The 25,697-nt window shown below is 42.7% G+C and overlaps 1 protein-coding gene across 3 annotated transcripts; it reads left to right on the forward strand.

Moving 5' to 3' along the window:
• On the forward strand, nt 1-25,679 carry LOC138981573 (calpain-1 catalytic subunit-like). Of its 3 annotated transcripts, none has more exons than XM_070354532.1 (17): nt 1-138; nt 4,846-5,542; nt 7,240-7,478; nt 8,684-8,815; nt 9,789-9,991; nt 10,506-10,683; nt 11,412-11,477; nt 12,308-12,381; nt 13,049-13,212; nt 15,269-15,370; nt 17,293-17,381; nt 18,103-18,302; nt 18,923-19,002; nt 19,581-19,697; nt 20,660-20,730; nt 21,064-21,284; nt 24,063-25,679. In XM_070354532.1, the coding sequence occupies exons 2-17, from the start codon at nt 4,906-4,908 to the stop codon at nt 24,082-24,084; spliced, it is 2,595 nt and encodes an 864-aa protein (XP_070210633.1). In that variant the 5' UTR covers nt 1-138; nt 4,846-4,905; the 3' UTR covers nt 24,085-25,679. The 3 variants fall into 3 exon arrangements, with proteins under 3 accessions (XP_070210633.1, XP_070210636.1, XP_070210634.1); XM_070354535.1 differs by having other exon boundaries at nt 2-138; nt 4,846-4,966; XM_070354533.1 differs by lacking the exon at nt 1-138 and adding an exon at nt 864-1,059.
• Nucleotides 25,680-25,697: the final 18 nt, after the last annotated feature.

Below are 25,697 nucleotides of genomic sequence, written 5' to 3' on the forward strand. Positions count from 1 at the left end.
GGCTAGTACTCTTGGCTGGCCGAGACTACAACACAGGTTGTTTACTGTGTTGCCAAGCTGTGGAGCCAACGCACTCAAGTTATTCCGCTGCAATCAGCGATCAGCGCGGGTGAAGAAATACCTGTGGCGAAACACCAGGTGAGTGCTTTTGTCTGTTCTCTGCATTGATTTATTTACTAATTTAAACCACAAAATTAATTCAATCGTGAACATTGTCACTGACACTGTTCACAGTAATCCTACAGCAAAATCAATCAATATGAGGCTTATATCGCGCGTATTCCGTGGGTACAGTTCTAAGCGCAGGGATTTATTTTTTTTTATTTTATTTTTATTTTATGCAATTTATATCGCGCACATATTCAAGGCGCAGGGATTTATTTATGCCGTGTGATATGGAATTTTTTTACACAATACATCACGCATTCACATCGGCCAGCAGATCGCAGCCATTTCGGCGCATATCCTACTTTTCACGGCCTATTATTCCAAGTCACACGGGTATTTTGGTGGACAATTTTATCTATGCCTATACAATTTTGCCAGGAAAGACCCTGTTGTCAATCGTGGGATCTTAAACGTGCATACCCCAATGTAGTGTACACGAAGGGACCTCGGTTTTTCGTCTCACCCGAAAGACTAGCACTGCAGTCTTGAACCCACCACCTAGGTTAGGAAAGGGAGGAGAAAATTGCTAACGCCCTGACCCAGGGTCGAACTCGCAACCTCTCGCTTCCGAGCGCAAGTGCGTTACCACTCGGCCACCCAAAATGTGTAATGACACACACAAACATGCTCGTCACGTGGAGCTAATTTACGCATTGGGGCGCAATTAGTGCGAGGACTGAGAGAGTACTCTTGATTGGTGTGACCGATCGTTAACGCGGAAAGATACGATTCTTTTCATTGCTGGCTTACCAAGTGCGTCAGTGTTCAACTATTGTCGGTACCAAGTCTGGCATTTCGCCTGCTGTAACTTGGTGGAATACACGACGTTAATCATTCTCGTCAACTCATACAAGAAGACACCTGAACGCTGTCTTCGATTGCAGCACGGAGGTAAACAGACTGTGCGTGTGGCTTTTATCAGTACGATTGGTTTGGTGACTTGTGCCTGGTATAGATTTTCTTTGGTGTGTCTCAGTCTGCAATAGATGGAATTACTGGACTTGAAGAAACATAAAGGCTGCTGACTAACATTACTGAGTTGGCAATATGCTAAGTATGGCTGTGTATCTCTGTGTATGTATCTGTGTGTGTGTGCTTCTGATATTCACTAAATTTGACTGTGCGTATGTTTCAAGGCAGTGAATACCCTCTCTCTCTCTCTCTCTCTCTCTCTCTCTCTCTCTCTCTCTCTCTCTCTCTCTCTGTATGTATGTAGTAGTAGTTATTATAGTAGATTTAGTCCCTCTTTGAGGCGAGGGCCAAGATTTGTCATTGTCTCTCTCTCTCTCTCTCTCTCTCTCTCTCTCTCTCTCTCTCTCTCTCTCTCTCTCTCTCTCTCTCTCTCTCTCTCTCTCTCTCTCTCTCTCTCTCTCTCTCTCTCTGTATGTATGTAGTAGTAGTTATTATAGTAGATTAAGTCCCTCTTTGGGGCGAGGGCCAGATGCAAAAAAGTATACCAATGCTTATTCTGTTTCCCTCGTAAAATAAAGAATTGTCATTGTCATTGTCATTGTCTCTCTCACACACTCACTCACATGCTCACTAACCACAACCATCACACAAATGGTGGGTGGTGGGTTTTTTTGTAATTCGATTCCGACGGAGTATGGGTACGTGAATAATTCGAGTCATAATCAATGCAGAAACCCCCACTCTTTCAAGTTTAGGTTTTTTTTCCTGTCTGACCTCGGGCGAATGAGTTATGAATCAGTGAGTTCATATGCACGCTTTGGCGGCGAAAATGTGTTGGCGGTGTTTGTGATCGGGATAAAGCACATAATAATCATTGATCACGATCTCCGATTCCGTTGGCTGTCAGACATAAATTATTCACCGCCAAACAATATTTTTTACAGTTAACTGCAAAGAAATATGCCAAACATGAAACACGGACAAAACGGCAGCTTTTGGCAAACAAAACAAACCAAAAAAAACTGCTATTTTTTCTGTCTCAACATTCTTACAAACATTAACATGCTAACTTGCTAATCTTGGAGACCAAAAAATTTGAATATATGATTTCGTGAGAAGTACGCAGATATGTTAGCTGCTGTGGCAAAAGTATTTTTTGTCTTACGGCTATCATGGGGTTTTGTTCATTGTTGTTAATTGTGTGTGTTCTTCTGGTTTGTGAGTGTGTTGGTTTATGGTGGGAGGGGGTGGGTCTTTTTTCTTTTTCTTTTTTTGTCTGCTGTGTGTGTGTGTGTGTGTGTGTGTGTGTGTGTGTGTGTGTGTGTGTGTGTGTGTGTGTGTGTGTGTGCGCGATAATGCCCGTTCCTATGGTAACGGTTACATCTGTTGCCTCCCGCATCCTTTTTTGGATGTATATGCAGGCCGTTGCACTCACTTTATGAGTTTGTTTGGGGTGGGAGTGAGGATAATTATTAATAAAGAGAGAGAGTGAGAGAGAGAATGTGTGTGTTAGAAAAAAATGACTGACAGGGAGAGGATGGGGGCAAGATAGAGAGGGAGCTGTATTGAGTGAGCAGTGACAATCAACCGAAGCATAGACTTCGCGAGTCTACTTTGGCAACCATAGGATATTGTCGCTATCTGGTCTTTGGTGATACAGACACTATCTGACCTTGCAAGACTGATCCTGTATTGACCAAGACATTAGGCGTTAACACGGGAAGTCAGATCACAGTGGGCGCAGTACCTACCTGGGTAGGTATGCACGAGACAGTGCCCAACTGGGTTGGAACTAAGTGTTGGGTCGGACAAGTAGAAATGAAGACTTGTTTGAGAATTCAATCAATCCGACCCCGTGACGGCCCTACCTAGGAGGACACTTTATCGTGCCTAAAACCCCTGGACTCTTTCCGTTCAGTGTTATGATTATGAAATATGGAGTGGGTGAGCAAAGTCATAAACCTTCATTCAGAAGTCTGTGGTCCTTTGATGAAGCAGATTTTTACCTTTGGTGAGTGGAAAGCATGAGCATTGACACTGGTCCTCGCAATGGTGAGGGTGCTGTGATGGCACTCTGGCCGGTCGGGTGTCCCGGGCTAGCTGCTCTCCATACTTTTATAGCCCTGTTTTGCCGGGGCGTTGCCTTTTGTTTTATTTGTGACAGGCATTGTGGTATGCGAGTCACTAAGAAATGTATGAACGGCTGAAGCTGAAGAATATTTTTTTGACTTTCCACACGGGTGTAGTATTGTTATAGTTGTTTTTTTCTTCTTTTCTTCCGCCTTTTTTTGTTGTTTGTTTTTATTCGCATTCTTCTGTATGAGCGATAAAATTTACTTGAGATAATACCAATGCAAAAAAATCAAATCAAATCAAATCAAATCAAATCACACACACACACACACACACACACACACACACACACACACACACACACACACACACACGTTCGCGCGCGCAAGAAAAAGAAGGGAGAGGCAGACAGGTAACATCCTGTACACAATTAGTTTGAATCCAATGTTTAAAAGTTGAAATATGCAGACCTTATTATAAACGAATACGTTCTACCACTTTAAAAGAAAAAAGCCTCCATATGTTTTCTTCATCTTATTCAGGCACCAGGGAGGGGTGTTTTCCGAGCAAGTTAGTCTGGATTGAAGTTTTGAAGAACAAGTGAGAAAAAAATGTGACGAGTGTGTAACACTTTTACTCAACTGGATTGGCCTTTGACCTCAAGAAAACTTCCCACACAATGTTCACGGCTGCTGCATTCCAATTCCGTCAGTAAGCTAATCCCTGGGCCGCACTGGATTTTAAACTCACAGTACTTCGCTTGTAAGCTTACTACAGGCTAGCATGAGAATCAAACACAGTTTTAAAGTGAAGAAAGCACAGAGTGCCAAATTGTTTACAAGGAATCTAAATGGCATTTAGCCAAGTGAAACGGAAAAGCATTCAGCCGTTTTCGTTGTGCGCCCATTGGAGAGGTTAACGCCAATAGTAAGATTTAATAACGACGACTCTCTAGTCAAGCTTCAACGGTAGCAAAAATCAAATTACCGTTTGCTGTACCGTGTGACATTGTTGCGTGACGTCTGTACAATTGGGGTGCTTTGCTCTGATAAAGTGATAGAAGAAAAAATTTCCAAACTCTTCTTACACAACTGGAAAAACTCTGTAACTTCTTTATTGGGGTCATTAATAATTTATCACGCTTGATAAGGGCCGCGAGGGTTTTAAGGCGTGTATATTAAAACTTCCGCAATGAAGCGGTTTGTTCTCACTCCTGCTTTTCCTGTTCATGAAGAACATGTGATTTTCAGAAATCGGTGCACTCATCACTTGTGTGGTTCTTTCTTACTGTAATTTTTTTTTTTTTTTTAAACACGGACATTTTGATGTGGCTGGGTATTTGTCGGCTCAAACTGGGGATGATCTACTTCGCCTGAATTTCGTTTGGCTTAAAAAAAAACATTTTGCGTTACGGAGTTTCTGTTCTTTAGCCCCAAAGTTACTGTCGCGTCGCGTTCCTGTCACTTTAATACAGTGTGTGGGTGTTGTGTGGGTGTTGTGGGTGTGTGTGTGTCGTGTGTGTGTGTGTGTGTGTGTGTGTGTGTGTGTGTGTGTGCGTGTGTGTGTATGTGTATGTCTGTCAGTCTGTCTGTCTGTCTGTCTGTATATGTCTGTCTGTCAGTCTATGGATATTACTGTGTCTGTCTACATTTAAAGTTGCTGGATTTTCAACTTTTTCTCTTTTTTCTACAGCTACCTCAGTCTTCAACCACAGACCTGATCATCTCCACCGTCTGAAACGAAGACGTCATCATGGGGTGTGGCAATTCCTCCACAGCGGCTCCTCCTCCCACGCGGCAAGACAGAACCGACGGTAACAGGAACACCAACACAAACACAAATACAAATACAAACGCAGACACCAACACAAACTACAATACAAACACAAACACCACCTCAATCCAGTATCCGGATGACAACGCCATTTACGGCTACGACCTTTACGAAGATGACAACAAAAAGAAAACCGGCGACGGTGGTAGTGGTGGTGGTGGTGAGGACACTACTGACGGTACCACCACCACCAACACCAACATCAACGAAATGCAGTATGACGATGCGGGGTATTACGGCGAAACGGACAAAGAGAAGAACGAAATGGAGCTGTTCGACGAAGGTGAAAAGGAAGAAAAAGACAACGGAGCAGGCGTCGTAGAAAAACAAGAGGAAGAAACCAACGTGGAAGAGAAGGAAGAAGAAGGGATCAACGTCGAACAAAACAGAGAGGAAAGTCAACTTGAGCCCGAGCCGACAATGGAAGAAATTGACGTCACTCCCCCGGCGCCTGTCGATGACACAAACGTCACAGAGGACAAAGGAGAACCCGAGCCGACCGCTGAAGAAGCTGACGTCATCCCACCTCCTCCGGTTGATGATGTTGTTAACGAAGGTTCGTCTTACCTTACGACTGTACTGATTCTTGGGCGTGTATGGTGGTGAGGAGTGGAGTGTTCCCAAGTGATCGTCGATAGCATATAATACATACGTGTACGCAGTATTTGCGTGTCCATGCGTGTGCTATGGTTCTGTGAGAGAGAGAGAGAGAGGGGGGGGGGGGAGAGAGTGTGTGTGTGTGTGTGTGTGTGTGTGTGTGTGTGTGTGTGTGTGTGTGTGTGTGTGTGTGTGTGTGTGTGTGTGTGTGTGTGTGTGTTTTCATGGTTCGAATCTTACGCCATTCTTCTCTTTCACATCCTTCTCTACTCAGTTGTACTGATATGTTTCCAATGCGTACTCTACCGCCCTTCTCGTCTTGCTCCTCTTTCTTCCACCTTGTCGTCACCACCCCTGCCGCCCTTTCCTGCCTTAGTTTTTCCCTTCTTCATTCCCCTTTTCTGGTTCCCTCCATCTCTCACCCCTCAGCTATATATACGAACTACTCGTATCTATAGTTCAGTGTCGTCTTTTCATTCAATTCCCTTTCTATTCTTTTCTTGTGCCAGAATGAACAGAAAGTATTCAGAATATAATTATTTGGCTAGAGAGAATCAACTATTCATTTCTTGTTTCTCCTCATGGAACTTGACAGGGGCAAACTTGAACCTTCACTATAAGCCGTTGGGCTTGTTGTTTTCATAATTACAAATGTATGTAAACTTCATGAATATGTAAACAGTAATAGAACATTGTTTAAGGCGTAAGGGTCACCCAGAATTTGGAAAAAAATCGTTTTTCAGATATACTAAATTATGATGTTGCCAAAAGCTAGAACAATATCTCTATTTTCATGTGCAGTTTACATTTTGTCTCTAGCATACATAGTTTTCTTGCAATAAGTGGTCAAAGTAGGTTGGTGGGAATTAAAAATCCCTTTAATCAAGGCCTCTGTTGAATGAAATTATCGGTTCTGATGATGAATTTGATTCCAAAAACTGCTCAGAACAGTCAGACACAGATGATGAATCAGACAGTAGCTCAAGTGAAGATAGTTTTGATTCTAATCTCTTGATGACCCCCCCATAAAGGACATAAACTGATAGATGTTGAACTTTTTGCTGTTTTATGTGGTGAAAGTTCGCGCGAAATCACAGGCAGCTGCACTGTCTGAATGAAAAACTTTTTTAAATATTCACCTATTCCATTGAAACTTTGCACATCAAATGTTCACTTGACTGGCTATTGTTTGTTCTAGAATGAAGCTGATAATCAGAAAAATAGATTTTTTTTTATTGTGTGATATATCATAATAATATAGAATTATAGTATTCTTTTGCTAATGCTACTAAAAGCAACATTTCCAACAAAACAGAAAGCTTTTAGAGCATACAGTAGGTAATGATGCCGCTAAATATGAGTGCCAATTTATTTTTCAATTGGACACATAGTTTTTCCCCAAGAGAGCATTCAAAAATGCTAAAATTAGCATTTTTGCAGGTTTATTTTGCCCATTATTTTACGAATTAAATAATTTTGTCAGTTGTTCTACTTAATGTAGGTATTCAAACTTGATGTTTTCTGAAAATATAATGATTTTTGAAGAAAACTACCAAACATCAAGCCAATTCATTGATTACAAGTGACTGAATAAAAAAAATTACAGTTTTGGTCCGACAATCTGGGTGACCCTTACGCCTTAAACCAACTTGACAGGTGGCAATGACGTGGTAAGAGAAGACACAACCGATAGAGGCACCACTGGAGGCTTCGCGCAAACATCTACAGGCCTGATGTCTCAGTTCCATGACTTCAGGGTGAGCTCAGATGACGAGGCCGGTGAGAGACGTCCGTCGGTGTCGTCTGGTGAACTGTACACGGACCCCGAGTTCGGCCTGCATGACGCCATCACTGACGCCAGCACCACACAAAACTTGGCCTGGAAACGCCCCATTGTGAGTAAATCAGTTTCAGTCAACGGCTTTTTTGTTAACCCTAACTTTGCCTGTAGGACATCAGCTGACGTCCTGGGTAGCTTGCTTTGACGGGCAACAAACCGTTTTATAAGCAACAACAAAAAAGAACAACAAATAAACAACGTGTGCGTGTGTGATATATTCATTTATACATCTAGGTCACGTTGTAAGTTGTCAATTCATGTAAATACAGGTATGCTCTGTGTACAAATATCTACAGACAGCGAACTGGTTAAAGGCACACTACTTCCCGGGTACACAGTTCGACTGACCATCGTAGATCTGGTCAAGTTTTAACATTTTGATAAGACCATCTCTCCACTTGGATACACACCATTAATCAACACCCTCACTGCTTCCTCCAATGAGCAGGAATTTTTTGTATTAATACATTTCTCTAAAAAGCCACTAGCGGCTTTTACTTAATAACTCAACAGAAAAATCACACTCTGCACACAGAGCAGCCAGGGTGATGATATTTGACAAGTGTCCAAGTTTATTTGTTTTGTTTGTTTGTTTGTTTGCTTAACGCCCAGCCGACCACGAAGGGCCATATCAGGGCGGTGCTGCTTTGACATTTAACGTGCGCCACACACAAGACAGAAGTCGCAGCACAGGCTTCATGTCTCACCCAGTCACATTATTCTGACACCGGACCAACCAGTCCTAGCACTAACCCCATAATGCCAAACGCCAGGCGGAGCAACCACTAGATTGCCAATTTTAAAGTCTTAGGTTCGAACCCACGACCTCCCGATCACGGGGCGGACGCCTTACCACTAGGCCAACCGTGCCGGTTGGATGTTCTAATGATATCCCATGTAAAAGCCTGGCCAGATCATGGTCAGTCGAACTGTGTACATTGGAGGAAGTGTGCATTTAAATGCTGTCAAGTTTGTAGAATATGACGAATACGGCTCAGAAACACGCATTGTAAACAATTAGCTTCATATGTCAGTTTATTGTCATCATGTCATGGAGATGTGCGCTGGAAATACAGTGTGTGTGTGTGTGTGTGTGTGTGTGTGTGTGTGTGTGTGTGTGTGTGGGGGTGTGTGTGTGTGCGTACGGACGTGCGTTCGTGCGTACGTGCGTGCGTGCTTGAGTGCGTGCGTGCGTGTGTGCGTGCGTGCGTGCGTGCGTGTGTATGTGTTTATTTATCATTGAGCAGTTTGCTATTGCAGGAAATCAGTTCGAATCCCAAGCTGTTCAGCGATGGCACGACGCGCTATGACATCGGACAGGGCGGGGCCGGCACGTGCTGGTTCCTGTCTACCGTGGCCAACATCTCGGAGCACAAAGCTCTGCTCAACCAGGTCAGAGATTTCTTCATCCATGGTCTAAATGTATAATGTCACCTCACAGGACTATATGAAATCTTATCCTTATCAAAATGTTGTGAAGTGCTTTTCATTTTTTTCATCTGTACGTACAGTTATAATGTGTAAAGTTTGCTCTGATAGTTCTTTCATCATATTTTGTTTTCTGATCTAGTTGACCCTATCTAGGGCGAGGGATGGATGTTAAAAAGCAAATATCCTTGCTCATCTACTATCCTCGATAATAAAGACATGATGTTGTCTTGTCTTGTCTTGTCTCTATTTATCCTGCATAACGCCGTCATACTGCCCAAGTGGCAAGATTAAAACAATAGATAAATAAAAGTACAAATAAAAACCCGACGTGGCACGCAAAACTCTCACCATGAGGTGACACTAAGAGTAAAAAGTTCAGGAACTTTACAAAAGAATCGTTGGTGCTATCAATATCTACCAGATAGTTTGTCCATGAAGACGTGTGCCCATGTTTAGATGCAGCCTCGACGACTGTCCCGTTAGCGTGTGACGTTTGTCAGATCAGGTTCTGCAGAGAAAGCAAACGTTTTCGAGAAGCTCTTTTGTTGAGACCACTTTGCGTCAAAATTCCTTGACAAAAATTTAATAGCAAAGACTTTCTTACGAACCTTCCGGTTAAAACACCGTAATTGGAAAGCACAATGATAAAGGAGCTGTGTGAGAGGGTATCGTGGGCCAACAACATTAGATTTATCATGGGGGTGGGGGTGGGGGGGTGGGGGGGGGGGGGCATCTATTAATACAGTTGAGCAGTTGATGTTCAGATCAGATGTAATGTGCATTTCAAATAACATTTTCCGTCGTTAGTTCATCTACAGGATAAAAATCAGCACTCGTTCTCTGGGCTATATCAGTGATTCCAGGCGATGCTAACAGAATATAGAAGTAACTATAACTTCGGTTAATATCTTGGGACCATAATCTGTGCTGGCAGGTGATTCCTGAAGATGCTTACATGGTGGAAACGGAAGCATACGATGGAGTTTTCCACGCACGGTTCTGGCGTTTTGGCAAGTGGGAGGACGTGTACATCGACGACTTCTTGCCAATCATCCATGACACCAAACCCTGGGGGGCTCGCTCCGCCACGGACGACAACGAGTTCTGGGTGTGCCTTCTAGAGAAAGCCTTTGCCAGGTCAGCTACACTGAGTCCAGTTTTAGTAACGCTACTTGCTTCTCGTCGTCTGTACATCTTTTTAAAAATGTTAAATCCCGAAACATTTCCTGCTAAAACTCTCATTACGTTGCCAAAATTCCGGCTTCAGTCAGTCATAGCCGCATGTACTCGCAAGCATATATGCTACACATACAGTGACATACAGACAGACAAACAGACAGACAGAAAGACACGCACATACAGAAACACACACACACACACACACACACACATGTGCACGCACGCACACACACACTAACACACACACACACACACACACACACACACACACACACACACACACACACACACACACACACTACACGGAGTGTACGTACATGTACAGCCTCGGCGGCCAACACCTTTAAAAAATAGAGTTGTTACTGAAAAGATTTACACTTGTTGTTGTAGTTGTTGTTGTCTTCATCGTCGTCGTGTTGGTGTTGTTGTTGCTGAGAGATGTAAAACCGACCAACACATAATCATGTTGCAGGTACCACGGCAGCTACAACGCGGTGTACGGGGGTCAGCCTGGAGACGCCTACTTGGCACTGACAGGGGGCGTGGCAGAGCGCATTGACTTTGAGGACAGTGACGACAAGCCTCGCAAGATCTTCTCCCGTATCCGTAACGCCGTCAACTCGGGCGCCCATGTTACCTGTGTCGTCCCGGTTTGTACTTTTGTTTGTTTGTTGTTGCTGCTTTCTTTGCTGAAGGTTTCAGAGGTTTTAGGAGAAGGGTGGTAGCAGGGCGTGTGTGCACGAGAAAGTTACCAAATTGGTGGGAGCTTTGTGGTCGGTTTGGTTGAAACCACACCCAAAAAACTCAATTTCAACTGATCCGATTCCATAGCTGGCTCCCACCCATTTGGTACCTTTCTGGTGCACATCACTCCTTATGAACGGCGTGGGAATGAATCAGGAAAGATAAAGTACCTGTGAATAATAATCGCGCCAATATACTATTTTTTTCTGTGTGAGGGTATAGATTTCGATTTCTTTGTGTTTGTTTTTAACTGCCGTTATTTTTGTGTTTGTTTTTATGTTTCATTCTAATCCTTGGAATGTTTTCCTTTCCTTTCTTTAGTCCTGTGGCGTAAGCATCAGACTCGGAAAGAGAGAGACTGAGAGAGACTGAGTAAAAGAGAGAGAGAGAGAGAGAGAGAGAGAGAGAGAGAGAGAGAGAGAGAGAGAGAGAGAGAGAGAGAGAGAGAGTAAAAGAGAGAGAGAGAGGATTTCTGTGTATAAGTTCATATTTTAACTCCATTCCGCCTTTGCTCAACAATTGAAATGCCATTACGAGATATCTGATGCCTTGTGGGGAGTCAACATGTGTTTTGTATCACCCGGCTTGTTGTTAATCAAAATTCATGAAAATGATTACCATTGTTTTATTGCAGGATGAGTTTAACAAGGTCTACGGTCTAGTCGGGGGTCATGCCTACTCCCTCACTGGAGCTGCACAGGTACACAAAAGTCAATTTTCAATTTGAGCACACTGCAGATAATTCTAGTTAAAACAAAAGGTAGCTGTTGTAAAGGAGCATGCTATCCAATGTTGTTGGGCAGAATTTAATTGTAGGGTTTATTTTGAAACTAATACAGTAATAGTGTAATGACCTTGCACCGTATACTGATCTATACTGCACATGGCAGTATCTACACGTCTCTTCTAAAAACTGTCATGGGGGCACATACATATAGTTTCAAACTTGTGCAAAATGATGCATCAGTCAAACTAAATTACAAGTGATGGCTTTCTTGAACTAGCGAACGGAAAGGAGAAAGTCGACCTAGACTAAACAAGTCCTGTTTGTAATGAGAGTATGACTGCCTAAATGGGGGCGGGGGGGGGGGGGGATCATTGCCATTCACATAAAGACTGCATGCTCGCGCAAGAAAGGAGTGCACGATGGAGTTGCAGCCCAAGAACACAGAAGAAGATCACTGAGATAAGAAGCTTTGTAAGAGTTGATATATAGATTGCTTCTTTGTCCTCGATGGAAAAGCAAAGAAGTTTGAAGCTTGGTTGCCATCACTGAACAAGCAGAGAATTGTGACTGGGAGAAAATATGACAGAGAATAAGCAACACATTACGATTTCCAGCTCGAGTTATCAACCACTGATCAAGTGTTCTTTCATGACAATACACTGTACATCACGTGTAGTAATTCCTTATTTTTTACCATCCTGAACTGAAACGCAGCGACAAGCTGTCGAAATATTGATTAAGAATGCACCCAAACCTGGTTACTGTTGTGTTTCTTTTTGTCTAAGTGTTGTCTATTATCACAGACAAAGGGCGTGTCACTTCTCCGCATACGAAATCCCTGGGGTAACACGGAATGGACAGGAGACTGGAGTGATGGGTATGTTATGTACACATTGTACACCAATAGACTTAGCAACACTGTTATTGAGACACAAACCTCTAAACTGTAAACTAATATACTTTGATATATTTGAATTTGCCATGGTGTTCAGAATTGTGTATGTGTGTATGTATTTTGTGATGAGCGTAGAACTAATGATGTATTGTAGGATTTGCGTCTTAGAGATATCCTTACTATTATGATTATCAACCCTGATCAAATGTGTAGATCCTGTAAGGCTCTCATGACTGCAAATGACAAGAAACTATTTGGACAGTGGTACCTCCAATGAAAGGAGACCCTTAATAAAGACCAACCAAAAGTGTCCCTATGTTTGGTCACGATAATAGACACAGACTGAGACAACAGAAGGTGCTCTTTATTGTGAGGTGTCCTCTCATTGGAGGGGCCTGACATGACACTGATAGCATTGTATGTCACAATCAATATATGATGATTCAAAAGTAGCAAATCTAGCCTTAGAAGACAACTGAAGACTATTCAAGCGTCACCTTAACTAACTTAGTGAACCACTGATGGACTTTTACTGCTATAGCTGAATTCTTTCTGAACTGTTTTCCACCTCTTCCCTTCTCCAGGGACCTAATATAGGTCTATGCCTTCTCTAACTCCTCTCTTTACACGGTTCAAATCTCTATTGCAGGAGCTCACAGTGGGATGGAGTGTCTAACGACGAGGTGCCGAGGGCTGTCATTGACGATGGTGAATTCTGGATTTGTCTTGATGACTTCATGACTTACTTCAGTCAGACCACGATCTGTGCACTCACTCCTGACTTCGACATGGACGGCAGCAGTGACTCTCTCAGTATGATGTGTTTTCATCCTCCACTTATTTTCTCCCTGCCTTCTGTCTTTGTCTGCCGACCCCACGCCTCATATCAGTAGATTTAGTCAAGTCAGGGACCTATCTATATATATATACGACTTGTGTCTGTGTGTCTGTGTGTGTGTCTGTGTGTCTGTGTGTGAGTTCGCGATGCACGGCCAAAGTTCTCGATGGATCTGCTTCAAATTTGGTGGGCATATTCAGGTAGACCCGGTACAGGACACAACCTGGTCGATATTTCAACACGTGCTCTCAGCGCGCAGCGCTGAACCGATTTTGGTTCCACCTCAGCTATTTTGGTTCCACCTCAGCTACCCGGGCCCCCATACCGACACACCAAAGCCAAAGTTCTCGGTGGATCTTTTTCAAATTTGGACACCGTATTCAGCTACACCCCGGACACAATATCATCGATGAGATATTTCAACACGTGCTCTCAGCGCGCAGCGCTGAACCGAATTTGGTTTTTGTGTTCATTTCACCATTATAAGTAACTCTTCCTTATCTTCTCATCTTCTCCATGTTTTCAGCGTTTACCTCCCTTCCTTCGTATGGTGCACTATAGTATGAAGGGGGCATCTTCGGATATTCCCGGCGTTCTGTTACTATTTTTAGAAGGTCACCGCAGTGTCCAGAACGTAAATTGGACCCGTAAATTATCCTCACTGTAAAAGTGCAAAGGTCGAATCAATTTATAGCCACGCGAAAAATACACTGTCATCTATCTCTCTATAGATACGGCTTCTCTGTGTTTGTGTGTGTGTGTGTGTGTGTGTGTGTGTGTGTGTGTGTCTCTATGTGAGCAACACCTGTGCATTGTTCAGTTCTGTTTGTGATGTGGTCTGGCGGCTTTTGTGTAATTTTATGTACTGGCCTTCCTTTGAGAAGCCATAACAGTTCAAAAGGGCTTAGAGATAAGCTCTAACTTGCTCAGTCCTGTTTGAGTGGAGTTCGCCTCCAAAGGTGATTAACACGGTTACATTCGTTGATAAGGATGGAACTCGATATGGTCAGGAATGGCATTATGGCCACTGAATCATTTTCGTGCTGTTCCCATTCCACGAATCTGGGAGGGACCTAAGCTTGGCGGGTCCATTGTTCGGACCCGGCGAAGCCGGCGTACGGCTCTAAGTACTTCTTCCCGGCGAAGCCGGCTACCCGGCGAAGCGGGTATTCATTCTAGTATCTAATATAGGTCTATGGTCAAGTTTAAAGGAGGTTAGTCTCGGTATGGTTCGTAAAATGTGCCAAAAGTGGATTTTTTTTGATAAATGGAAAAAAAGTTGTAGGGTCCGCGGGATAAAATAGTGTCAGTTGGGTTACCCTAAACCAACTTTTTTTTGTTGGCCTAAGATAAGGATACTTTTTTACTGGTATAGCACAAATGTTAAACAGCAGTGTTTTGGTCAGAAACATATATGTTTTTTTAAGATCTGCCTTACGTCTGCTAAAAAAAAATGGGTTAATTAGATTTGAGCAATATTTGGGTATGACATCACAGGTCCTTGACCACTACTACCTGCAAAAATGGCGTTTTCTTGACAGCAGGTTTAATTCTGAACCGTCTAAACGGCAACTAAACCTGAACGATATTTCACATTTTTACATCCGTGAGTTTCTTTAGACTTTAGGGTATACCAATTCCGTTTAAATCTGCCGCGATGTCAGGCTGATATAACATGGGAAAGAGTGCGACTGCAAGTTTGGAAAACGGCAAGAAATCCTGGTCTTTGGTGGTGTTTTTGCTGGATAGCTACACTGCTGATATGAAATAAATCCAAAACTACACGGAGAAGCCTCTCAGTCCAAATTGACACAGGACAACGACAAAGACGCTCTTCTGTATGCGTATTATTATTTAGAGCAAACAGAAACTGAGAATGGACGTTGTAACGGTTTTCCGTTAACATTTTGTAAACGTATTGTTTTTGTTGTTTGTTGTCTTATAATTAGTCTAAAATCGTTAGAGGTGGAGCAGGCCTGATGGCATAGGTTGCAATAAAGTATCATACTGCTGTTTATGCTGTGTTGACAGACTATGTGACCAACATGTACGGGGAGTGGCAAGGGGAGACAGCAGCAGGCTACAAGAACAGGCTCCTCAACCCTCGCTACCTCTTCACTGTGCCAGACACAGGTGAGTGCCTCTTACGCTGTGAAGTCAATATGTATGACACCATAGCTATATATGATCTTATTTCATTAATGTAGTTCTGATGACACTGCAGCTACATTGATGGTTTCTCTTTATTTGTAAATGCAACGGTTTTTACATTTAGTCAAGTTTTGACTAAATGTTTTAACGTAGAGGGGGGAATCGAGACGAGGGTCGTGGTGTATGTGTGTGTGTCTGTGTGTGTGTGTGTAGAGCGATTCAGAGAAAACTACTGGACCGATCTTCATGAAACTTGACATGAGAGATCCTGAGTATGGTATCTCCAGACGTTTTTTTCATTTTTTTTTTATAAATGTCTTTGATGATGTCATGCTTTTCGTGAAAGTTGAGGCGGCACTGTCACGCTCTCATTTTTCAACCAAATTGGTTGAAATTTTGGTCAAGTAATCTTCGACGAAGCCCGGACTTTGGTATTGCATTTCAGCTTGGAGGCTTAAAATTTAATTAATGAGTTTGCTCATTAAAGTTGTCATTAAAATCGATTTTTCGCAAACAGATTTAAAATTGATTGCATCGTATTCTTCATCACATTCTGAATCTAAAAATATATACATATGTCATGTTTACTCTTAAAATGTGATCACAATTAACGAAAATAGATTAATTAGTCTTACGATTAAATTTTAAGAAATCGATCCAAAAATGATTTCATCTTATTCCATATCATTTCCTGATTCCAAAAACATATAGATATGATAGGTTGTATTCAAAACAAGCTCAGAAAGTTAACAAGAATACAGAAAAGCGCGCTTTCCTGCTTAGCACAATACGCCACCGCGCTAATCTGGCGTGTCAATATCACTACGTTTTGCACGTGGAAGGTGAGCGATTTCCTTCACGCGGGGATTGACGAAGCTGTACTGTCTTGGTGAAAAAATACAGTGCGTTCAGTTTCATTCCGTGTGTTCGACAGCTTGACTAAATGTAGTAATTTCGCCTTACGCGACTTGTTGGCTCACGTAAGTGTAGCCTATGCGATCGTAACTTTGTCTGTCTGTGCGTGCGTGCGTGCGTATGTGCGTGCGTGCGTGTGTATGTCTGTGGTAGAAACTTTAACATTTCGTCATTTGAAGACGTCACATTATGGCGTAAGAGGGTTAGACGTCACGCGAAGGAATTACTGAAAGTCTCGGTCATTGTTTTTTGAGCGGGCCGAGACTAGTTGGCAGTCGTGTCGTAGATTGTTGACACTCTCTCTCTCTCTCTCTCTCTCTTTCTTTCAACTTCAGGCCCTTCAAGCGTTATTATTCTGGTTTGTTTCGTTTTGGTTTCATTTTTCATTGCTCATTTTTCTTTTTGATTTATCTCCCTTTCCCCCTTCTTTTGCGCTTGGAGGACATCATCTTCTCTGATAAGTCGTTTTGATATTTGTATTGTTGTTTTCATTTTTTTTTAACCTGTTGAAGACCATTAGGTCGAAGCGTTGTTCATTGTCATTTGTTTGTATATTTCGTTGCGAGTCCAGAATATTCGGTATTACTCTTAGTCGTGTCCCTGTAAGTAGGCTACATGCAGACAGACAGATCTAGATCTAGTGTCTCGCTTTCTTGCACAGTGTCACCTATGCTTACTGTGTGTGTGTGTGTATGTGTGACGGAGTGATTGAGTTTGTGTTACTGTTTGTCTATTTCTTACGTGAGCCTTGAAGGCTTCGCCTCTTGTTTTTCTTTTTTTGATTTGTTGTTGTTGTGGTTGTTGTTGTTGGTGGTGGTGCTGCTGCTCTTCTTCTTCTTCACTGTTCTGGTTGTATTAATTTTGTTAGTCGTTGTTGTAAATTGTTGTTGTTATTGTTGTTGTTCTTCTTCTTCCTACTAATTTGTTCTGGTTGTATCATTGTGAAATGTGAAAATATTATTATTTCGCTCACCAACCTGTGCGTGCAGAGACAGAGGCAGCTGTGGTGGTGCAGCTGATCCAGAGAAGGGAGAACCGTCAAGTGGACAACTTCCAGGTCCGATGCGATCTCTACAAGGTAATTGAGCTTGATTCGAGATGAACAGTTTGACATATACTGTCATTCAGTATCTCTTGGGGATAGATACTGGTGGTGTCAACTACTCAAAAGAGAGAGAGAGAGAAAAGAAAAAAAAATAGCTGACTCCCTCCCGAAAGTTTGCACAGCTTTGGGCTGATGAGGTCGAATTCCGGATACACAAATCTTGAGTAAGCAGCCCATTTGCAATCCTTCTTTTTCTTCTTCTGCGTTTGTGGGCTGCAACTTCCAAGTTCACTAATGGGCACAAGTGGGCTGTTACATGTGGGAAGCGCCCCCCCCCCCCCCCCCCCACCCCATTTAGGCAGTCACACTCCCTTTTCTGGGAATGCATGTTGGATGTTTTCATCTTTTTATAACCCACCATACTCTGACATGGATAACATGATCTTTTTGTGTTTGTTCACACGAACGGGGATAAGTCACTAGCAGGTCTGACCTGGGCGATTGGAAAAATGTCAACCCTTAACCCACGCTGCTGGGATTCAAACCCCGAATCTTTAATAACCACTTGGCTATTGCGCCCATCTACCTGCAATCCAATACTGTATTCTGGATGTTCTGTTACCCGAGTTGGCTGCAATAAAGTCAAACACTGCGCGAAGAAATCGTCCATTGCAACAACATAGAGGTGAGGTGCTAAAGGAAATCGACCATCACGTGGAATAATCTGTGATCATTATTCCTGCCTGTATTGCAGGTGCTTGCTGACAGCGGGGAGTCAGCGGTGCTGGAGATGATGGGTGACCACACCAACAGCTACTGCCCTGAGGCACAGTGCTCGTTCCGTCACAAGGTCACTCCGGGCACCTACGCCATCGTGCCGTCCACTGTAGACGCTGGTCAGGAGAAACCTTTCCTCATTAGGGTCTTCTCCTCGTGCTCCGTCAGTACAGTGCGGTAAGTTGATGCACCTGCGCTGCAGCCATTAATTTTAAGGGACTCGTGCTATAGAAAAGATCATCGTCGTCGTCGTTGTGGTCATCGCCGTGGTCATCATCATCATCATCATCATCATCATCATCAATCATCATCATCATCATCATTATCATCAAATGTGTTATTATTATTATTAAGTTTTCGTGCAACAGTGCTACCTGCAATGTCATACCCTTCCGATGAGAGGACACCTCCCATGAGAGGGCACCTCCTGTTGTTCATCTGTGTATTAACTTTACCAAGATGTACATGTCATAAGAGAAGACCTGCTACTTTATACTTTTTTCTGACCCCAAAGGTTTCTTCGTTGCAGCTACCACTGCACGCTTTTTATCATGCAGAGCTTCTCTGTCGGGTAACGGAAAGCAATAGAGAAATTCAACGCTTCATTTACACACGAAGATTGCATCTTCTAACTGTAAAAACTTCGGAACGCATTGCAAAGCTGAGAAGACTGAAATAATGAATCTATGAAGAGAAAGAAAAATGCCCTTTTTGTCTTTTTTACCATTTTCCTTTTGTGAAATAAATGTCTCGCATATATTCCCCTTCGTTAAACAGCATGATTACTTTATTTCCAGGGAGCTTCCAAGAAGTCACAAAGTGATGGCCTGCGAGCAGGAGACTTCATTCACCCATGATGGAGAGAACTACCCACTGAGTGAGTAAACAATCCTAAACGTACTTGTTCCCGCACAGCTATCATTTCCATTTACAGTAAATACAATAGTTTTGTTTTCATCTTTTGTATTGTATGATAAGGGTATTGTTGTTCTTACCTGCCAAAGCTAGAAAGGAACAAGTTCCTGATGGACAGACATTTGATCTAAAATAATTATGCATCAGGTGATATGTATCCTGGGGTGATGTATACGAAAGCGACGTGCAGTAGCAGCAGTGAGGATATGTTAACAAAATCGCAAGCTCTTAAACTCTGGAGCTTGTACATTTAGGCTTTAAACTTCTGAAGATGGTGTTTCTAGAAAATTCGTAACATCAAGTTACCTTGTATCATGTACCTTCATATCTGCATAAAGTGGAAGACCCTTGTTTGAAGAACCGACTACACTCCCCACGCCCAACTTTGATACCCTAGTTTTCCAGATCTTTTGCTAATAACGTCTGTACATTTTCCTCGCCCCCACCCCCCCCCCCCCCCCCCTCTCTTTTTCCAAGCTTTTGACATTTTAAAAGAGTGGTTCCACTGTACCAGTCATTTCTACGCCTACTTCCAAACAGGTTACTGCCAGTCAGTGCACGGACAGTGGAAGGCAGGGGTCAACTCAGGAGGACAGATTTCCCACAGAGACAGCCACGCCTCTAACCCTCAGATTGTCATCTCGGTCACACAGCAAAGTGAGTATTTCTCAGTAAACGCAATATGAGACAAAAATGTGATCCTCCACCACGGAATGAGTCGCATGTCACCTTTGCATGATTTTCATATTTTTACATTTTCCTAAAGAGTTCTTTATGCTCTATCCAGTGGTGAAAACCGTTTTAGAAAAGAGCAAAAACTGTTTGAGTTGTAAGCCTGTGACTAAGGTGACCCTCACACTGTTACCAGACACTCCCCGGACTTATATTAAGCCTAGCGCAGAACCGCGCGAGGTGACATGCGACTCATTTCGTGGTGGAGGGTCACAAATATGTGCAAACACCCCGTAGTAAATATTGCATTTCCAAGCTTCAACAACATATAATTAAGATTCAAATTTAGATGTAGATGATTCATGAATTAGTGCTAAGAAACAAAGGTGAGACAAATTATTCATGGCCAGAACACATCATAAACCGTTGGTTTGTCCTTCTTTGTATCTGTTATTTCTGCTCCTGCTTCTTCTTTTTTCTTGTATTTTCTTATCATACAGCATAAAAATCTTATTATACGTTATTTGTATTTTTCACCAAAATATGACATTTTACACAGATCGAGATGGTCAGTGTTCCTCCGAGGTGAACAACGACTGTCTCGATCTGTGTAAAATGTCATATTTTGGTCAAAAACACAAATAACATTTATGTATCAATCGATTCTGGTTAGAATTCCTTTTAGTTTTTATGATTGAATGCACACAAACATGCACTATTTGGTAGTCACGGCTGGCCGCCTACATATGAATTTTACAGACTCTGACGTCACATGGCTCAAAGAAGGGAAATCCAATGTTCAATCGATACATTTATCTGTATTTATTTGTATCAATTTTCTTTCTTTGTTGCTTTGGACTTCAAAAATGAAAATGAAAAATACATTCTGTAGTAAAATCAACTTTCAGTAAATCTTTTTAAACACAATTTTTGTCTTGTCCACACAGCGCCAATAGTGCTGCACGTCGTACAGGAGCAGTGTGAACCTCGCATGCCGATTGGTCTCCGCTTGTATCCGGTGAGAACATTCATATTTTGAATCTCTCATGTAAAGCAGCACACAGCCCTTATTTATTCTGTCCTGCAATGCAAGCTATCCTTACTAAATATTTCCTTCCATCAAATTCATTTATAGATCAATGATACTTACTCCCCTCCCCCCATTTTTAGTGTTAGTATTTGGACAGCTATGTATGTACTCACAAGTGGAACTGAAATTGCTTCTGTTGTCGCAGACTTATCAGACAACTTTGTTAATTAATAAGACACAAATGCTTTGCTGACAGCAAATGCATCTGCAATGAGTAGCGCCTACAGGACTCGTCTGCATTGTTTGACTGACTGTTTGCAGACTGGCAACGCCCCTCTGGACATTGACGAGATCTACGACCTGTACGATGACGCAATAAAGGACACGGACGGAGCACAGTCCAAGTTTGTTCAGTCGTGGGACGTGGATGCCAGGTACATGCTGCAACCAGGAGAGTACAACCTCACACTTCACATGGATGCGCCCGATGCCGAGAAAACCTTTGCCCTCATCGTCAAGTCATCTGCTCCGGTGGATGTCAGGTAAAGTGCATTGGTTTGCCGTGTGCTGTATGTCTAAGTGAGGTCCAGGAAAACCCGCAGAGAATCTGACTTCAGTCTTGAAATAAAATTGATTTTTGTGTGTTTCATTTAAGGACAGGAGGTGATGATATGGGCTGGGAACAAAACGGGAATGGGAAAATAACTTTCAGACAGATGATGTATGGCAGTTGATCTGGATCTGGATCTGGATGTAGTACATTGCAGTAGCCAATAATGGCTGTCGTCGCAATGGGCGAGAGAGCGCAGCGTGACGGAGTTTAAAAACTTTCTATACATGCATGCCAACTGGTGGTGTCAACTGCTGGAATTTGGGCAGTGTTTAAAAGCAGGATAAAAACACCTGGCGGTGCGCCTATGGTGGTGGGGCCCTGCCAACACCTGATGTAAATGTGTTGGCAGTTGCTGAATGTACCACGGAGTCTTGTAGGCGGTTCCATTCAGTCGGCGTCCTGACAAAAAAAGAGTTTCTATACGGTTCAGATCGGCTATCCGGAATTTTGAAGGGTCTCGAGTTGTTGTAGACTCGCTTCTCAACGGGGTTTTCTGATGTGCACCCGTAAAACTTTGTTGATATAATTTTCCGCTTGGTCTTATCTGCGGGGGTGAGGAAACTTTCTGGGGGTATAGCTGGTACTTGTCCTCCCGTTATTTTATATAGCATTGTCAGGCGGAGTTGTTTGCGCCGATCTGCAAGTGTGGGTAGGTTTAGTCGCTGTAGCATTGCTGTGATGCAGCCAGGTTCTCTGGATCTGTAGTCTTTGCAGATGAATCTGGCTGCCTTGTGCTGTACCTTCTCGATTTTGTCGATGTCCTGTTTTAGATAAGGGTCCCACACAACTGCCCCATACTCAAGGGTCGATCGGACAAGAGTGACGTACGCCATGCGTCTGCACTCTTGCGGGCAGTTGTGCAGGTTTCTTCGTAGGAATCCGAGGACGGACCCTGCCTTGTTGCAGATGTTGCAGATGTGGGGTGACCATTTCAGGTCGGAGGATATTTGGATGCCGAGATAGGTACTCTGGCTGACGTGTTTAAGGATGGTATTGTCCAGTGTGTAGAAGTACTGGGATTTGGGTTTGGTGGATAAGATGTAGCATTTCTGCGCGTTGAATCTCATGCCCCATTGTTCTGCCCAGCACTCTAGGTTCTTAAGGTCTTTTTGAAGTTCGATGTGGTCCTGGAATGAGCGTATGTCACGGTAGAGTAGGCAGTCGTCTGCGAAGAGTCGTACGTTTGCCTTCACTTGATCGGGGAGGTCGTTTATGTGCACAAGGAAGAGAAGAGGTCCAAGGACCGTTCCCTGTGGGACTCCCGAAATGACTGGGACTTCGTCGCTTGCTTCTCCTTCCAGCACCACCTTCATCTTCCGCTTTGTCAGGAAATTGGAGAGCCAGGTGTGGATGGGTCCACGGACACCGTAGTGGTCCAGCTTGCCGAGCAGCTTGTGGTGGGGGACTGTGTCGAAGGCCTTACTGAAGTCCAAAATGGCAATGTCAGTTTGCCTTCCCTGGTCGTTTGAGTGGAGGAGGTCTTGCATAGTGGTAAGCAGTTGGGTCTCGCAGGAGTGTCCGGTTCTAAATCCATGGTTTCTGCTGGTAAGGATGTTGTGTTTCTCAAGGTGAGTGTGTAGGTGGCGGCAGATGATGTGTTCCAGCAACTTACAGGCTACCGAGGTTAGGGACACGGGGCGGTAGTTTTCTGCTTTGTTCTTGTCGCCTTTCTTGAACACGGAAGAGATGTTCGCTGAGCGCCAGTCAGATGGGACTTGGCCTGTGCTGACTGAAAGATTGAAGATCAGGGTGAGGGATGGGGCAATGGAATCTGCACATATCTTTAGTACTGTGTTGGGTATGTTGTCGGGGCCAGGGGCTTTGGAGGGGTTCAGGTTTCTTAAGAGTTTTGCCACTCCGTTTTCACTAATCAAGAGTTCATTTAGACTGGGATAGGGCTGGCCTTTCATCTGGGGGGGTGGTGAGCCGTCGTTTCGGGTAAAGACAGACTGGAACTGGTTTAGGAGGATCTTGGCTTTGGAGATGCTGTCACTGTATAGGGTGCTTCCGTTTTGTAGTGGTGCCACTCCTACGTTGTCCTGGCGACGGGCTTTCACATAGCGCCAAAAGGGTTTGGTGTTGTTTCCCTTCATCCCTTCAGTTATTACACTGTTCAAGTACTCCCATTTGGCGCGGCGTATTTCACGTCTACATTCTTTCTTGAAGAAGTTGTAGTTGTCCCAGTGTCTGGTCCGTTTGGCTTGTTTGTACAGTCTCCGTTTCTTCTTTAGGAGTTTCTTTATCTTCCTGTTGATCCAGGGTAGGCTGTTGTTTTTCCTTCGTAGGGTGGAGGGGACGTGCTTCTGCACAGCTGACGTGACTGAGTTCTTAAAAGTCATCCAGAGTGTTTCGATGTCAGCGTTGATTGGGTGCTAGATGGAGAGAAAAAAAGAAGATATGAGTTAGTGGAGAACCTCAGATGTCAAGAGGAAGAGAAGGCCGGGTGGCAGGGGGGGGGGGGGGGGGGGGAGATAAGTGGAGAGAACAGGCCTAGAAATGATGGCAAGGAGAGCTTACCACCAAAGATTACATAGATAATTAAGAACAAACTGATAAGAAACAGAATTTTGCATAATTTTCTTTTTTGCTGGGTTGCTGTTTTACAGTTTAATTGTCTTTTATTAGAGTCAATGCATTCCTTCAAACTGTATCTTGCCAAGAATGTATGGGCTACATTTGTAATGTTATATTTGTCTTGCCATTGCAGAGGGTACCAGACAGGACTCTGAAGGACAGAAAGCACAATTAAATGCACACAACACTACTTATGCATCCATCAACTTTTCTGTTTTTGCTGCAAAATATTGTTGATTGTATATTCTGGATTGTTTTAGATCTGCATGTTTACTTTTTGTGTTCAAAATCTCACCTTTGTGCATACTGCTGTTCCAGTAAACGTTGTTACCGGTGAACGTTGTTACTGGTAGTATTGAACCTGGAAGAATTCTGTGGAACTTATTTATGCTGGTCTTTTCCCCTTGAAAGCATACCTGCGATACCTTGTACACTAAAAATCAATGACAGTTCAGCATTAAATGGTTGCTTTCCTTGATCTACTGTGCCTTCCTTGAACTCTCAATCAATTTCACCAAACTGTGGTTTGGGTGAATACTCCTCATGTTGACTCTAAAATTGGTCATTGGGATAAGCTTTTATTGTGATGTAATGAGCTTTGGTAGTATATAGTGCTGTGCAATTTGTTTAACAACTTGGCAATACCTTGAAGTATACTTTTTGTCAAAACACTAAAACTACAAGAAAGCTTTAAACGTACTAAACTGAAACTAATACATTGCGGTTCAAGATGAAACTGTCGTTCAACTGTGACTTAGAATTTAGTGTGATCTTTTTGTTTTCAAAGAGCAACTTGACATTTGAAGAAAACAACTGTTGTTCAGTTTGGCTTGATTGCATGAATTTAATTTACATATTTGCAGATATGAGCATTCAGCACATGCTGAATTCATCAAATATCTCACATTAGTAACTGTACATTTCTTCTCAATGTTACACTGATGCAACTTCACTTTTTTTGCAATACATGTATAGAGATGCATGCTGTTTTCTGTTTTTAACAAGTTATACATTTTAGTTTGAAATATCCTCTGATTGAGGATTATATCTATTAAAACCTTTGTGTTTCTAATGATCTTCAAGTTTACTTCCACATTATCTTTTTGTGGATTTTTGCCACTCTAACTAAGGGGAACGACTGTACTGCACAACCGTTTTTTACATAGTCGTTTCAAGTTTTAAATAAGGTTACGTGTATGTTGTTTTGTTACAATATTTTAAAAAAAAGTTGTTTCTGTGATATGTATATACTGTACATGTATCATAAAGAATAAATGGCAGCAGAGTCAAACTGTGGTTCTTCCTGTCATACAGATCAGCTGTACTCTAAAACAGATGGATATCTGTGTCCAAAAAACTTGTACTCCTGTTTTCTCAAAGAAATGCTTGTACATGTATATTTGGTTGTGTGTGTGTACATGCATTTTTGCCATGGAATGGTGTCAACCTCCACACCCTCCACACTCTTGCCTTATTTTTTATGTGCAAACAGTCTGATTCTCACATGCTTGGTTTTTTTTTTGCAAACAAAGTCTTTTTTCTATTTCATGTTTTTACAGTTTATTGTGAATCATTAATCTAACAAGAAGTTAACTTATTGTACCAATGCACAGTAATGTTTTCCCCATTATTTAGTACCAATGCACTAACCCTTCTCGATGTACATACACAGACAATTTAGGGTGAAGTTCACTTCCACCATTGAGAAACATGCCTTCGTGAGCAAGTATAAAATCAAACATTCATATAATCTGGTTGTGTGTGTGTG

The sequence above is a fragment of the Littorina saxatilis genome, linkage group LG12 (genome assembly GCF_037325665.1).
Source record: "Littorina saxatilis isolate snail1 linkage group LG12, US_GU_Lsax_2.0, whole genome shotgun sequence".
Taxonomy (NCBI): Eukaryota; Metazoa; Mollusca; class Gastropoda; order Littorinimorpha; family Littorinidae; genus Littorina; species Littorina saxatilis.